At 31.3% G+C, this 12,076-nt stretch overlaps 1 protein-coding gene across 1 annotated transcript in view; it reads left to right on the top strand.

Annotated features, from left to right (window-relative positions):
* The first annotated feature begins 321 nt into the window (after positions 1 to 321).
* Positions 322 to 12,076, top strand: part of LOC134715635 (uroporphyrinogen-III synthase-like) — a 34,004-nt gene continuing 22,249 nt past the window's right edge. Inside the window, exons 1-8 of the mRNA XM_063577951.1 lie at positions 322 to 387; positions 3,576 to 3,692; positions 5,488 to 5,659; positions 6,255 to 6,323; positions 6,978 to 7,052; positions 8,050 to 8,144; positions 8,506 to 8,592; positions 11,613 to 11,702. Coding sequence (XP_063434021.1) covers positions 3,609 to 3,692; positions 5,488 to 5,659; positions 6,255 to 6,323; positions 6,978 to 7,052; positions 8,050 to 8,144; positions 8,506 to 8,592; positions 11,613 to 11,702 — 672 coding nt within the window. The 5' untranslated portion in view covers positions 322 to 387; positions 3,576 to 3,608. The remainder of the gene's footprint in view (positions 388 to 3,575; positions 3,693 to 5,487; positions 5,660 to 6,254; positions 6,324 to 6,977; positions 7,053 to 8,049; positions 8,145 to 8,505; positions 8,593 to 11,612; positions 11,703 to 12,076) is intronic.

The following is a 12,076-nucleotide window of genomic DNA, read 5'->3' as shown; positions in this document are numbered from 1 at the left end:
TTTACAAACAGGTCTATAATAGAGGTATTCAAAATAACTCTTGAAAATAAATTTTAGACAGGTTGATTTTCCATTTGTTTTAGCCCTCTGAAAGTTACGCTTTTATTGAAAAACGCCCATCAAAGTAGTCTGAGAATAAGTTCAATGTGAAAATAAAAATAGAAATATTAAATATGTAATTATTGAAACAAAAGAAATTTCAATCTCAAAATCATTTTAGGTTAAAAGACAAAGAGACGTGATGTAAAAATTCTTTTAACTACAATGCGTAAACTGACAACGATCGTCCGCAATTGTCTTCAATTTAGTATATTGGTTTCCTGTTTACATTTGTCACATTTGACACTTGCTACCTTTGCAACTCCACGTTCAACACCTGTTCAACGGGTAAATTAATTGTGAAACCCCACGGCACGTAGATTCGAAATCAATAATGTTTTTAAGGCGTCCCTCTGTCAGTCCGTCCGTCTTCAACTTAATATCACCATGTCTGTCGGCTTTTTGACTAAGCCATGACATCTTGAAAGGCTATATATAATTTATTATTATTTTTTCTTTAACCAGTTCTTCTTCTACTTCTATGTGGTTAATCTGCAGTCGGAAATTCCATTACACAAATATACTGTGCACGTGTGTCAACAAGTACACGTCAAGTTAAAAATAAAAAAACTTTGTATTAACAGGAACAAAAACAAATAAAATTAAGTGATGTTTGATGTCTTTTCAATATGGGTCTCAATAATTAGCGACAACAAGCGTCAACAAGCGACAACAAGCGTCAACAAGCGACAAGAAGCGACAACAAGAATTATTTTAGCGACAACAAGTGACAAGAAGACTATTTAGCTACAATAAAACATTTTTTTTTATTGAATATTAGATATAAGATATAAAGAAATTTGTATGTAATGTTTTTTTTTTAATTTACGAGCAGATATGTCTAATTAAAATGTTTTATTATATAGATAGACGACGAAATGAAATATTTGTAAGGAAGAAAGAGATTGTGAAGTTTATATTAGTATATTGGTAGATGAAGAAATTAAACATTTGTGAAGAAGAAAGAGATTGAGCTTATTTTTTTTTATTTCTAAATATGAAGAATATGTATAAGATAATGTATGTATCTGTTTTCATCAAAGTCAAAGTATGAATAAACAAATGGAGATATATATGGAGCGGGCATAATGGAATATAATATTTTGATTCAATTGCTTAATACTATGCTCTAAGTGTACTCTTGTTATGTCAATTCGATGCTTTATTTGTAGAACTCTCAGCCACGCTTTGTCATCTTTATTATATTAATTAAAAAAAATATGTTTTATTGTCGCTAAATGGTTTCTTGTCGCTTGTTGTCGCTAAAATAATTCTTGTTGTCGCTTCTTCTCGCTTGTTGACGCTTGTTGTCGCTAATTAGTGAGACCGCACTCAATAACATGTCTTATTAAAGCAGGAAATCGTCAAAGTAAAAATTTTAAAATGCTTTCCAAGTCATCATAATTATTTTGATAATGCCATTGCCGGCATTGACTCGAGCTTAACAGTTTGAATTAACAGTTTTAAAGTTAGAATGATAATTAGTGAATAAGTCCTCTGTTGGAAAACATAACACATCTGAGATTACTATATAAAATGTGTTATAGTAATCTCAGAACACATGTACAATTTTTTTTACAGACACGTAACTTACATACACATGTACAACTTTACAATGTAACTTACAAGTAACATTGGATGATTGTACAGTTGTACATATATATAATGTGCTAATACATGTAATATGATATAGATAATAATATAACTCAGCTGATCTGTAATATCCCATCTTCATGCCTTCTACATCATGTACATGTACTGTGTTACAAGTTGCTAGATGAAACTGACAATGAAAGGTTACACTTGGCCACCGACAGCTTAATTTTTTATTAGTTGGTAGAGTGTTCTAGCTCTGGTCATAACGCAAGAAGATTTGTTGCCATGATATCTCAATAGCTTAAGTTAGAATCCTGGCCAGGGAAGAACAAAAATTTGCTTCTGCAAATTATTAGATTTAATATGAGCTATTAAAACATTTAAACTTATTTAAAACAGTTATCACTGGTTATTATATATTGAATTATAAATGAGGTAGGAATATGTCCTTTATTTTCAACATGTTCAATGTGGAAACAAATGAACATGAAAGATGTCACCAAACAAGTTAAAGTTGTTGTCAAAATATTGTGAGAAATTCACACAGAATACATTGGTTTTTAGAAATGTTTTTTATCTATCTAAATGATTTTCTTAAATTAAAGCTCTAATTATTATTAATTTGATGTCATAATTTGAATAAAACATAAGATGCTGATTAAAAAAAAATTGAAATACAAAAACAGAACACATAAATAGCAACTTAACTACACAAAAAATAGACATCTGAATGTCTACCTTAATAATAAAAGCCTCTGTTTGTCTAACATTCAAGGAAAGTCATAATCATGATAACAGCAAGATTTATATATATATATATTTATCATATACTTAGCATTAATATGATAGCTTTTGCATATGTGTAACGAACGGAAGTACACAAGCCATAATTTCCCACCCAGGCTGATAACTGATATCAGCCCGGTTTGATAACCCATATCAGGGGCGTCTCGTGCAAAAACCCATAACAGTGCTTCTCGTGCAAGTTACTTCCGGTGTTTCCGGTATCGGTTGTTTATTTTTTCATTGTGACGTCAGATATTGATGACGACGTCAAAATTTACGGGAACTTTTGTGGGGATAGTTTAGTACTTGCTATCAAATGCCATTGGCAATTATGAATCATTTTATAGTACAACAAACATGGAGTAATAATGATCATGAAACTCTTCCAAATATTCAATGTTTCAAAATGCCTCTATAGGAAATGTTACCATACAATGTACATATATATGGAGGTAGTGATGCTGTTGGTTGACAATTATAGTATATTGGATTTATAACTTAACTTCTTTATAAAGTTTTTGACTGTTTTAGTTGTTGCATTTGGTTTGTTTTTTTGTCTTACATAAAACTATTGTCGGAAGTATATGATAAAGCGATTATTAAAAGGCCTTTTCCATATTAGCCTGGGTATCATCCCTCGACTCATATTATCGCCTCGACTCCGTCTCGGGCTGATATGGGGGTCTCGGGATGATACCCAGGCTGATATGGAAAAGGCCATGTATTAATCTCTATATAATGTGTGTGTGAGTATGAGGTATTATTATTCTGGTGGTACAATTAGCAAAATTAACATTATGGAGATCACTATCTTCTGACCTGGATATAACTGTTTCTAATGTTTTCAAGTGAAGGTTGATATATATATTTGTTGAAATACATGTATATTTAACATGTATTTGAGGTAGAAATGAAACTGTTTGATCATGTTGATATAATACAGCAAAACAGTTGAGGGTTTAAATAATTGACCTACACATCAAAATACAGTTCTGACCATGCAAGGGCTGTATAGCCAGTCAAGGTCGTTAAAAACTTCCATTTGTAAAATACAGTTACATGTACTATTTTCAATGTACTTGGTATATTTTCAGACAAGAAGATATGAAAAAGATATTCTGTATGGTATGGCACTAGAAGAAGATGGGAAAAGAAAGTTTATATTATTGTTGCGATCACCAACTGAAGGAGGCATAGATCAATATCATAAGGTAGATCCCCATCCTTCATTAATTAACTTGTATTCTGTAGTAAACCCTTTATTATGTTTATTGTTTCTTATTCTCAGATAGAATTCAAAAGTGGAATTCATACAACTGTTTGCTATCTCAAATAGAATCATATGAAGATATGACAATACATGTACTGTGTAATTCCAAATATTTTAAACTTTTTTTAAATTGGCTATTACTCTGTATAACTTGCCCATCAAACTGTGACTGAGCAACCACACTCAAAATTCAACTCTGTCCATGTCAAGTACAAAAAAATATTTTCACTTGAGTTTCATATATATGCTTTAGTCTTTTAAGAGCTGATCTCAGAGAAAACCATGCAAAATTTGAAAAATTGTCCAGAAGCAACTATTGAGATTTGTTTTTTGTGTTGTTTGTTGGAATGTCAAATGACTCAGCATCACTTTGGAAGTGTTTCAAATTATACCTGTTTGTGCTATTTTTAGTAATGTGTGTTTCTATTTTTAGCAAATGGGAAATCCGAAAATCTTTGAAATTTCATCGAACACATGTCGAAATCGCACAATTTTTGAACCAAGAAAAAATATTATTTTGACATTATTTAAAAATATATAACATATGAAATGAATGCTTCTTGATGTTAAAAACCTATCATGCATAATTACCAAGTTATATAGGGGAGACAATTTATGTGTTACAATTTCATGCATGCATGGCTTTTGTTGATTGAAACAAAAATAGTAATAAGAAAAAAACAGTGAGTGATAAATGTATGTACTTCAACAATAAACAAGTATAAACAAATTAAAACATGTACATGAGGATGACATGTACGATAAATTATAAATCTCAAATAGAAAAAGTTATAAATGAATAAAAAAAAAAATCTTAAAAAAATCAGAGCTAATGCTTACAACAGAAACCATACAAGATATACTATTGATAAAAGGAAACATATTGTGGCTATTTAAGCTGCAGTCCTTGTCCCTTTAAATTTTCGCAACATCTTGTAACACTATCTCTTATTCATCTATATTTTTGTCGACTGGCTGATTATATTATTCATAATCAAAATATCTATCAAATACAAATATGCCATTACATGCCATTCTTCTGATGGTATTGTTAAAATGTAAGTGGCTGTCTGTTTGTTCAGTCTCAACCTTTATGTGTTATGTATTATCATCAAATACAAGGTATGTCTAAATATTAAGACTGAGCACAAGTGTGTCCACTTCCTTTTTGACAAAAAATGTGAAGGTATTAATAACTTTTCATGAATTATTGATGCAAGTAACTGATGCATGTGCATTGTATTGTAAATAAAAGTAGCTAATGTTTGTGTATCAAAAGTATTCTACTTTACAAACAAATAACACAACAGGTGCTGTATATGGTTCAGGAAATGCTTACCTTTCTGGAGCACCTGATTTCACTCCCAGTTTTAGTGGAGTTCTTGTTGTTTCCTATTTATTATTTATAACTGTTGATGTAAATGCCTTTTGGTTTTGTGAGTCTTTGTTTACTCCTTGGTTTTGATTTTTATTGTATAGCTAAAAGTTTATGCTTTTAACAAATTTGTAAAAAAAAATTTACTATATTTTAAGTCCAAAAAGGTGTCGAACTGGGCCTACTCCTTTACCTGACTAAAGTGGAGAAATATTGTATCAAGTCAGATGCAGATAAATAAGAAGATGTAGTGTGATTGCCAATGAGGCTCAGACTCTATATTTATGAGAGGAATTTTTCGTTTAATAAGAGAAAAACTGCAAACAGTTTAATTAAACAAAATGTTAATCTTTATTTACAGACATTAGAAAGTAAAGGTTACAACCCTGTAAGTGTTCCAGTTTTAAAGTTTAATTTTATCAACATTGATGAATATACTGACAGACTGTCAAACTACACCAGTTACCATTCAATAGTGTTTACAAGTCAACAGGCCGTTAAAGCCACACAGGAAGTCATACAGCCATGGAAAGGTTTGTTTCATTAAAGATAATCAATAACAGTGGATTCAATTATAACTGCGGCTACTGATTGTTTGTGGATTAAGATGTTTCCAATATAGATATAGAAACTTTGATAATGTAGTTTTAAGATTTCTAAAATCTGAAAACAAACCTTTTAGAAATTTGTTTTATGATGAAAGCTTGAATTGGTGTTAATTTCATGCATAATGCGGCGTAACGCAACCAACAATCAATCAATCATGTATATCATGAAATCCATCATAGTACCCCATATATAATAGAATTGAATCCACATTATATTTTATCAAGAGAAAGTTAAAGAGATGGAAATAAACTCATCAAGGTTCAAGGATACCAGGATTGAAATGTATTTGCGCCAGATGTGTGTTTATTCTACAAAAGACTCATCAGCATGATCAGTGACTCTCAAATCAAAAATGTTAAAAATGAAAATACCACATCTTCTTTTTTATATTAAAAATACAATGTATCTGACCTTTCTTATAGCACACAAATGACAATGGCTATCCATATGATTGCAGTGATTGTATGTGTACATATATATATATATATTTATATTTAGTACCTCTTATTTTTATTTCAGAAGGCAAGCAATCAGAGCTAGTCAAGAGTCTTACTTGTTATGTAGTTGGCAAGGCAACAGCAAAGACAGGTACCAAAGTGTTATGCTATAAATGTGTGCATCTAATAATCCAGATGCAGGAACTATGACAGATATTCATTTCATATTCAAATATTATACCTTGACAGATTATGTACATGGTGATGCAATATTACTTCCCCTTAAGTTGTATTGGAAAATTTATATTAACAATATTTCTGATTTTGGTTTTAAAATGGATATGCTTAAAGTAACTTTGAAACTATTTATGTATAATTCTTCAATTTTGAACCAAGAGAAATAACTCAATTCCTAATATTGCCTGAACAATTCTTTGCTTTCAAACTGCAATGCAGTGATAAAATAACAAGGTATGGTATGATTGACAATGAGACAAATCTCTACTAGAGACCAAATGATATAGAAGTTAACAGCTACAATGTATGCATCACCTTGTGTTTTTTTTTTTTTTATTACAGAAAATAGAAAAAAATCAGTTCTGCTCTCTAATTATGGACAAAAGGCAACAACTAATTTTAAAATAATTTGATTAAATGTTTATTATTCATAATCATATATAATGAATAGCATTTGTTAACCCCTTGTGCTCTGACACTAGCATTCTGATCATATTAGTCAGTAAAACATATCTGAGATTAAATTAATCAATGTTTGGAAGTGAAACTTATGTTTTTTTCTCTTCAGCAAGACAGCTAGGATTCAGTCCTAATGGTGAAGAGTCTGGTAATGCTGATAATCTATGTGATTATATACTGTTAGGTTTGTACATTTACCACACTATATTTTCAGTTGTAAGATTCATAGTATGGTTTTAAGTGTTTTAAGATTCATTGTATGGATTTTTCAGTTGTAAGATTCATTGTATGAGTTTAAGTGTTATTAGATTCATTGTATGGGTTTAAGTGTTGTAAGATTCATTGTATGGATTTTTCAGTTGTAAGATTCATTGTATGAGTTTAAGTGTTGTAAGATTCATTGTATGGGTTTAAGTGTTGTAAGATTCATTGTATGGATTTTTCAGTTGTAAGATTCATTGTATGAGTTTAAGTGTTGTAAGATTCATTGTATGGGTTTAAGTGTTGTAAGATTCATTGTATGGGTTTAAGTGTTGTAAGATTCATTGTATGGATTTTTCAGTTGTAAGATTCATTGTATGAGTTTAAGTGTTGTAAGATTCATTGCATGGTTTTAAGGATGCTCACTGCTCAGTTTCAAAATAAATAACTTTTCATGAAACTAGTATATATTGATAGGGGATTAATTGAAGTTTCAAAAAAGCAAAAACAATATAAGGGTCAATGTGCTTGTTTTCAAGATATTTGCCATTGGAATTTTGGCGGGAAAATGTTCTCTCTTGATTTTTCATAGCTTTATCAAAATAAGATTTTATGAGAATCCCACATCTTCTTGTATTCATATTTAGAAATACTTTGACACCAATCAAATAACACATTTTCAACCTTGATGTGGTTAATCTGGGGGGGGGGGGGGGTGGAATGCCTGGGATAGACTACAATTATGAAAAGATATAATTGTAAAATAAGTATATATTATATAACAAAAATGGGTTAAAACTGAGTAAATGACTGGTTGAAGATAAGACCTAACTGTGTGTATGTATCCTTTTGACTTTTTCAAAAGAATTATCATTTTACAGTTTTCTTATTTATCCTGAAGAGGAGTAAATAGATTTCAATTGGTGAAACTTGATATGCAAAAAATTGTCTGTTTATAATTGTTTTTCTGTTTATTTCAGAAAGGGATGAATCAGAAGAGAGGCCAATTTTATTTCCATGTAGTAATATCAGAAAAGATACTATTTTAGAAAGACTATGTTCTAAAGGTACTGAAAAAATAAGTTTAATTATTTCATAATAGTGTACTAATCTATTTAAGATGTTTATTGATTTTCTTCATTCGTTAGATAAATTTATTTTTCAATATTTGAATGAATTTTATTGCTAAAATGCTGTCATGGGACAGAAATCACTGTTAGAGGAACTAGATGCATATGAGTGAGTATATAGCAATGACATATATAATATAAGACATGTGACTTGTTATGTGTTTTATATGAAAAAAAGAAGAAAAATAAGATGTAGTATGAGACCATACAAAGACATGTGGCTTGTGATGTTATTATGAGTGGTAGAATTATATATATTGGTCCATACATAGAGATAACATTAGACATTTGACTTATTATGTTTTAGGGATACCAGTAGAGGAACTGAATGTATATGAGACTGTACACAGAGATGAAATAACAGATGAAATCAAAAGATTGGTCGATAAATATGTAAGTCTTTGTACGATTATGATGAAGTTCATTATTTCTCCTTATAAGAGAAAGTTTGCAGAATTAATCATGAAACAGAAACATAAAAAATCTTTCAAACACAACTGGTATATATCAATTAGACAACAACTCAACAGAACTTCAAAAACATCTAAATGTCAACATTCATTCATTCTTATACAAAAGACAAGTTTAGATTTAGTATAATCATATAGTTTAAAGGAAGAATCTATGGTCATTTAAAGTAGGTTTAATACTGCATTTGAAGGAGATATGAGGCTTGACTACACAACCATAAACCATTGATTTTCTCATAATAATTATATAATAGTTCTTGAAAAACTGGTCATTATCTTGATATATGGACTGCCCCCAGGACAGTGGTATTGACTAAGATGGTGATAATGACTGAGCCGAAGACGAGGTCATTATTGCTGTGGCAGTCAATACCACTGTCCTACGGGCAGTCCATGTATCACGATAATGACCAGTTTTTCATGAACTATTATGTTTATTTCATTGAGAAATCATGTTTTGGAAAATTCTTATAAATTCAAAACGCCTAAAGCAAACTCAAGTAGTTGTTGACTTCTATGGCGAAGAGTGAAGACCAGTCGTAGTAATACTGCCATTCATTTTAGTGCAACTTTTCAGTATATAAATACTCTCTTTAATTTTTTATTTAACGAAAATAATATAATAAACAATTCAACAACTTAAATATAATATTAAAAACAGGAACACGTTTTATAAAAGGTACATCTCTCTAAACAGAGAAAAACGCCCCCACGGTCATTAACAGTGAAACCACGCCCCAACTGTCATTTTCAGACGGAAGCCACGCCCCACCAGTCACTATCATGTAAAAGTTCTTTAACAACCAGTTTTCTAGTCCGTATTGTTCTGTTAATGACTGATGGAATTTATTACTAAAGATTAATGAATGGCATGTGACCCCTTTTTATCCAATAAGAGAATCTTATTCTCAACCGACATGAAATAACATTTTTTAATGTCCCAAATGGTAAAGAGTATGAAATTATGAGGATATGATACTTAAAATAGTCAGTCATGTTCTTCCTCAAGTGAATGTAAAGCAGGCAACGTATGAAGGACTTAATTTTTTGTCTCAAGGTGATTTCTTAATGTTTATAAAACTAATGTTTAATTCAAATAAATATTAACAGGTCAACTTCTCTTTTTTATTAGCTCACCTGGCCCAAAGGGCCAAGTGAGCTTTTCTAATCACTTGGCGTCCGTCGTCTGTCGTCGTCCAGCGTTAGCTGTTACAAAAATCTTCTCCTCTGAAATTTCTGGGCCAAATTTTACCAAATTTGGCCACAATCATCCTTGGGGTATCTAGTTTAAAAGATGTGTGGTTTGACCCGGTCAACCAACCAAGATGGCCACCATGGCTAAAAATAGAAGATAGGGGTAAAATGTAGATTTTGGCTTATAACTCTGAAATCAAAGCATTCAGGGTAATTCTGACAAGGTGTAAAATTGTTTATCAGGTGAATTTCTATCTGCCCTGAAATTTTCAGACGAATCGGACAACCGTATGTTGGGTTGCTGCCCCTAAATGGACAATTTTAAGGAAATTATACCGTTTTTTTGCTATTATCTCAAATTTTATTATAGATAGAGATAAACTGTAAACAGCAATAATGTTCAGCAGAGTAAGATCTACAAATAAGTTTAAGGTCTAAAATGGTCAGTTGATTCCTTAAGGAGTTATTGCCCTTTATAGTCATTTTTTACCAATTTTTCATAAATTTTTGTTATCTTTTCACAAAAATCTTCTCCTCTGAAACTAGTGGGCCAAATCAGCCAAATCAAACCAAACTTGGCCACAATCATCATTGGGGTATCTAGTTTGAAAATGTGTGGCGTGACCCGGCCAACCAACCAAGATGGCTGCCATGGCTAAAAATAGAACATAGGGGTAAAATGTAGATTTTGGTTTATAACTCAGAAACCAAAGCAATAAGAGCAAATCTGTCCAAGTAAAATTGTTAATCAGGTAAAGATCTATCTGCCCTGAAATTTTCAGATGAATCGGACAACCTGTTGTTGGGTTGCTACCCCTGAATTGGTAATTTTAAGGAAATTTTGCTGTTTTTGGTTATCATCTTGAATATTATTATAGATAGAGATAAACTGTTAACAGCAATAATGTTCAGCAAAGTAAGATACACAAATAAGTCAACATGACCGAAAGTGTCAGTTGACCCCTTTAGGAGTTATTGCCCTTTATAGTCAATTTTTAACCATTTTTTCGTAAATCTTAGTAATCCTTTACAAAAATCTTCTCCTCTAATACTATTAGGCCAAATTAATCCAAACTTGGCCACAATCATCTTTGGGGTATCTTGTTTGAAAAATGTGTCTGATGACCCGGCCATCCAACTAAGATGGCCGCCACCGCTAAAAATTGAACATAGGGGTAAAATGCAGTTTTTGGCTTATAACTCAAAAACCAAAGCATTGAGAGCAAATCTGACAGGGGTAAAAATTGTTAATTAGGTCAAGATCTATCTGCACTGAAATGTTCAGATGGATCGGACAACCCGTTGTTAGGTTGCTGCTGCTGAATTGGTAATTTTAAGGAAATTTTGCCGTTTTTTGTTATTATTTTGAATATTATTATAGGTAAGAGATAAACTGTAAACAGCAATAATGTACAACAAAGTAAGATCTTAAAATAAGTCAACATGACCCAATTGGTCAATTGACCCCCTAAGGAGTTATTGTCCTTTATAGTCAATTTTTAACAATTTCCATAAAATTTGTAAATTTTTACTAACATTTTCCACTGAAACTACTGGGCTAAGCAGCAAGAATGTTCAGTAAAGTAAGATGTACAATCACATCACCATTACCAAAACAAAATTTTGTCATGATATCATCTGCGTCCTTTGTTTAATTTTCACATAGACCAAGGTGAGCGACACAGGTTCTTTAGAGCCTCTAGTTTATTTTGTTGTACACTAATACAAATGCACTTTGTTTGTCTGCAGGGTAAGCCATTTGCAGTAGTTTTCTTCAGTCCATCTGGAGTGCAGGCCTTAAAAAAGAATAATCTGTTAGAGATGCTGAAATCAACAAAGGTAGGCTTTTTACTATAAATTAATGAGTCAAAGGGTAATGGAACACTTTGGTTTCAACGTTTGATTGTATAAAGCTAGTTTCTTTGGTAATTTTGCACATTTTGGATTGTCAGAATATAGAAAATATTTTGTTATAGTTTCTAATGATGTAACACTGTTTTCCCTCGATAGTTGTTAAGACTGTAGATTGTGCAACTGTATTTTGTTATTTATGGCCTTTTAAAGCTGTCTAATGCATATAGGTTTTGCTCATTCTGTTCATCTACTATTGCTAACACCTACATCATTTGGTCTCTGGTGGATAGTTGTCTAATAAAAATCACTCCATGTCTCCTTACTTGATCTCTTTATTTCATAATGATCTGGCAAAAGGA

The sequence above is a fragment of the Mytilus trossulus genome, chromosome 4, assembly GCF_036588685.1.
Source record: "Mytilus trossulus isolate FHL-02 chromosome 4, PNRI_Mtr1.1.1.hap1, whole genome shotgun sequence".
Classification (NCBI taxonomy): domain Eukaryota; kingdom Metazoa; phylum Mollusca; class Bivalvia; order Mytilida; family Mytilidae; genus Mytilus; species Mytilus trossulus.
Note: the sequence above shows the minus strand (reverse complement) of the source record. Positions and strands in the feature narration are given on the sequence as shown.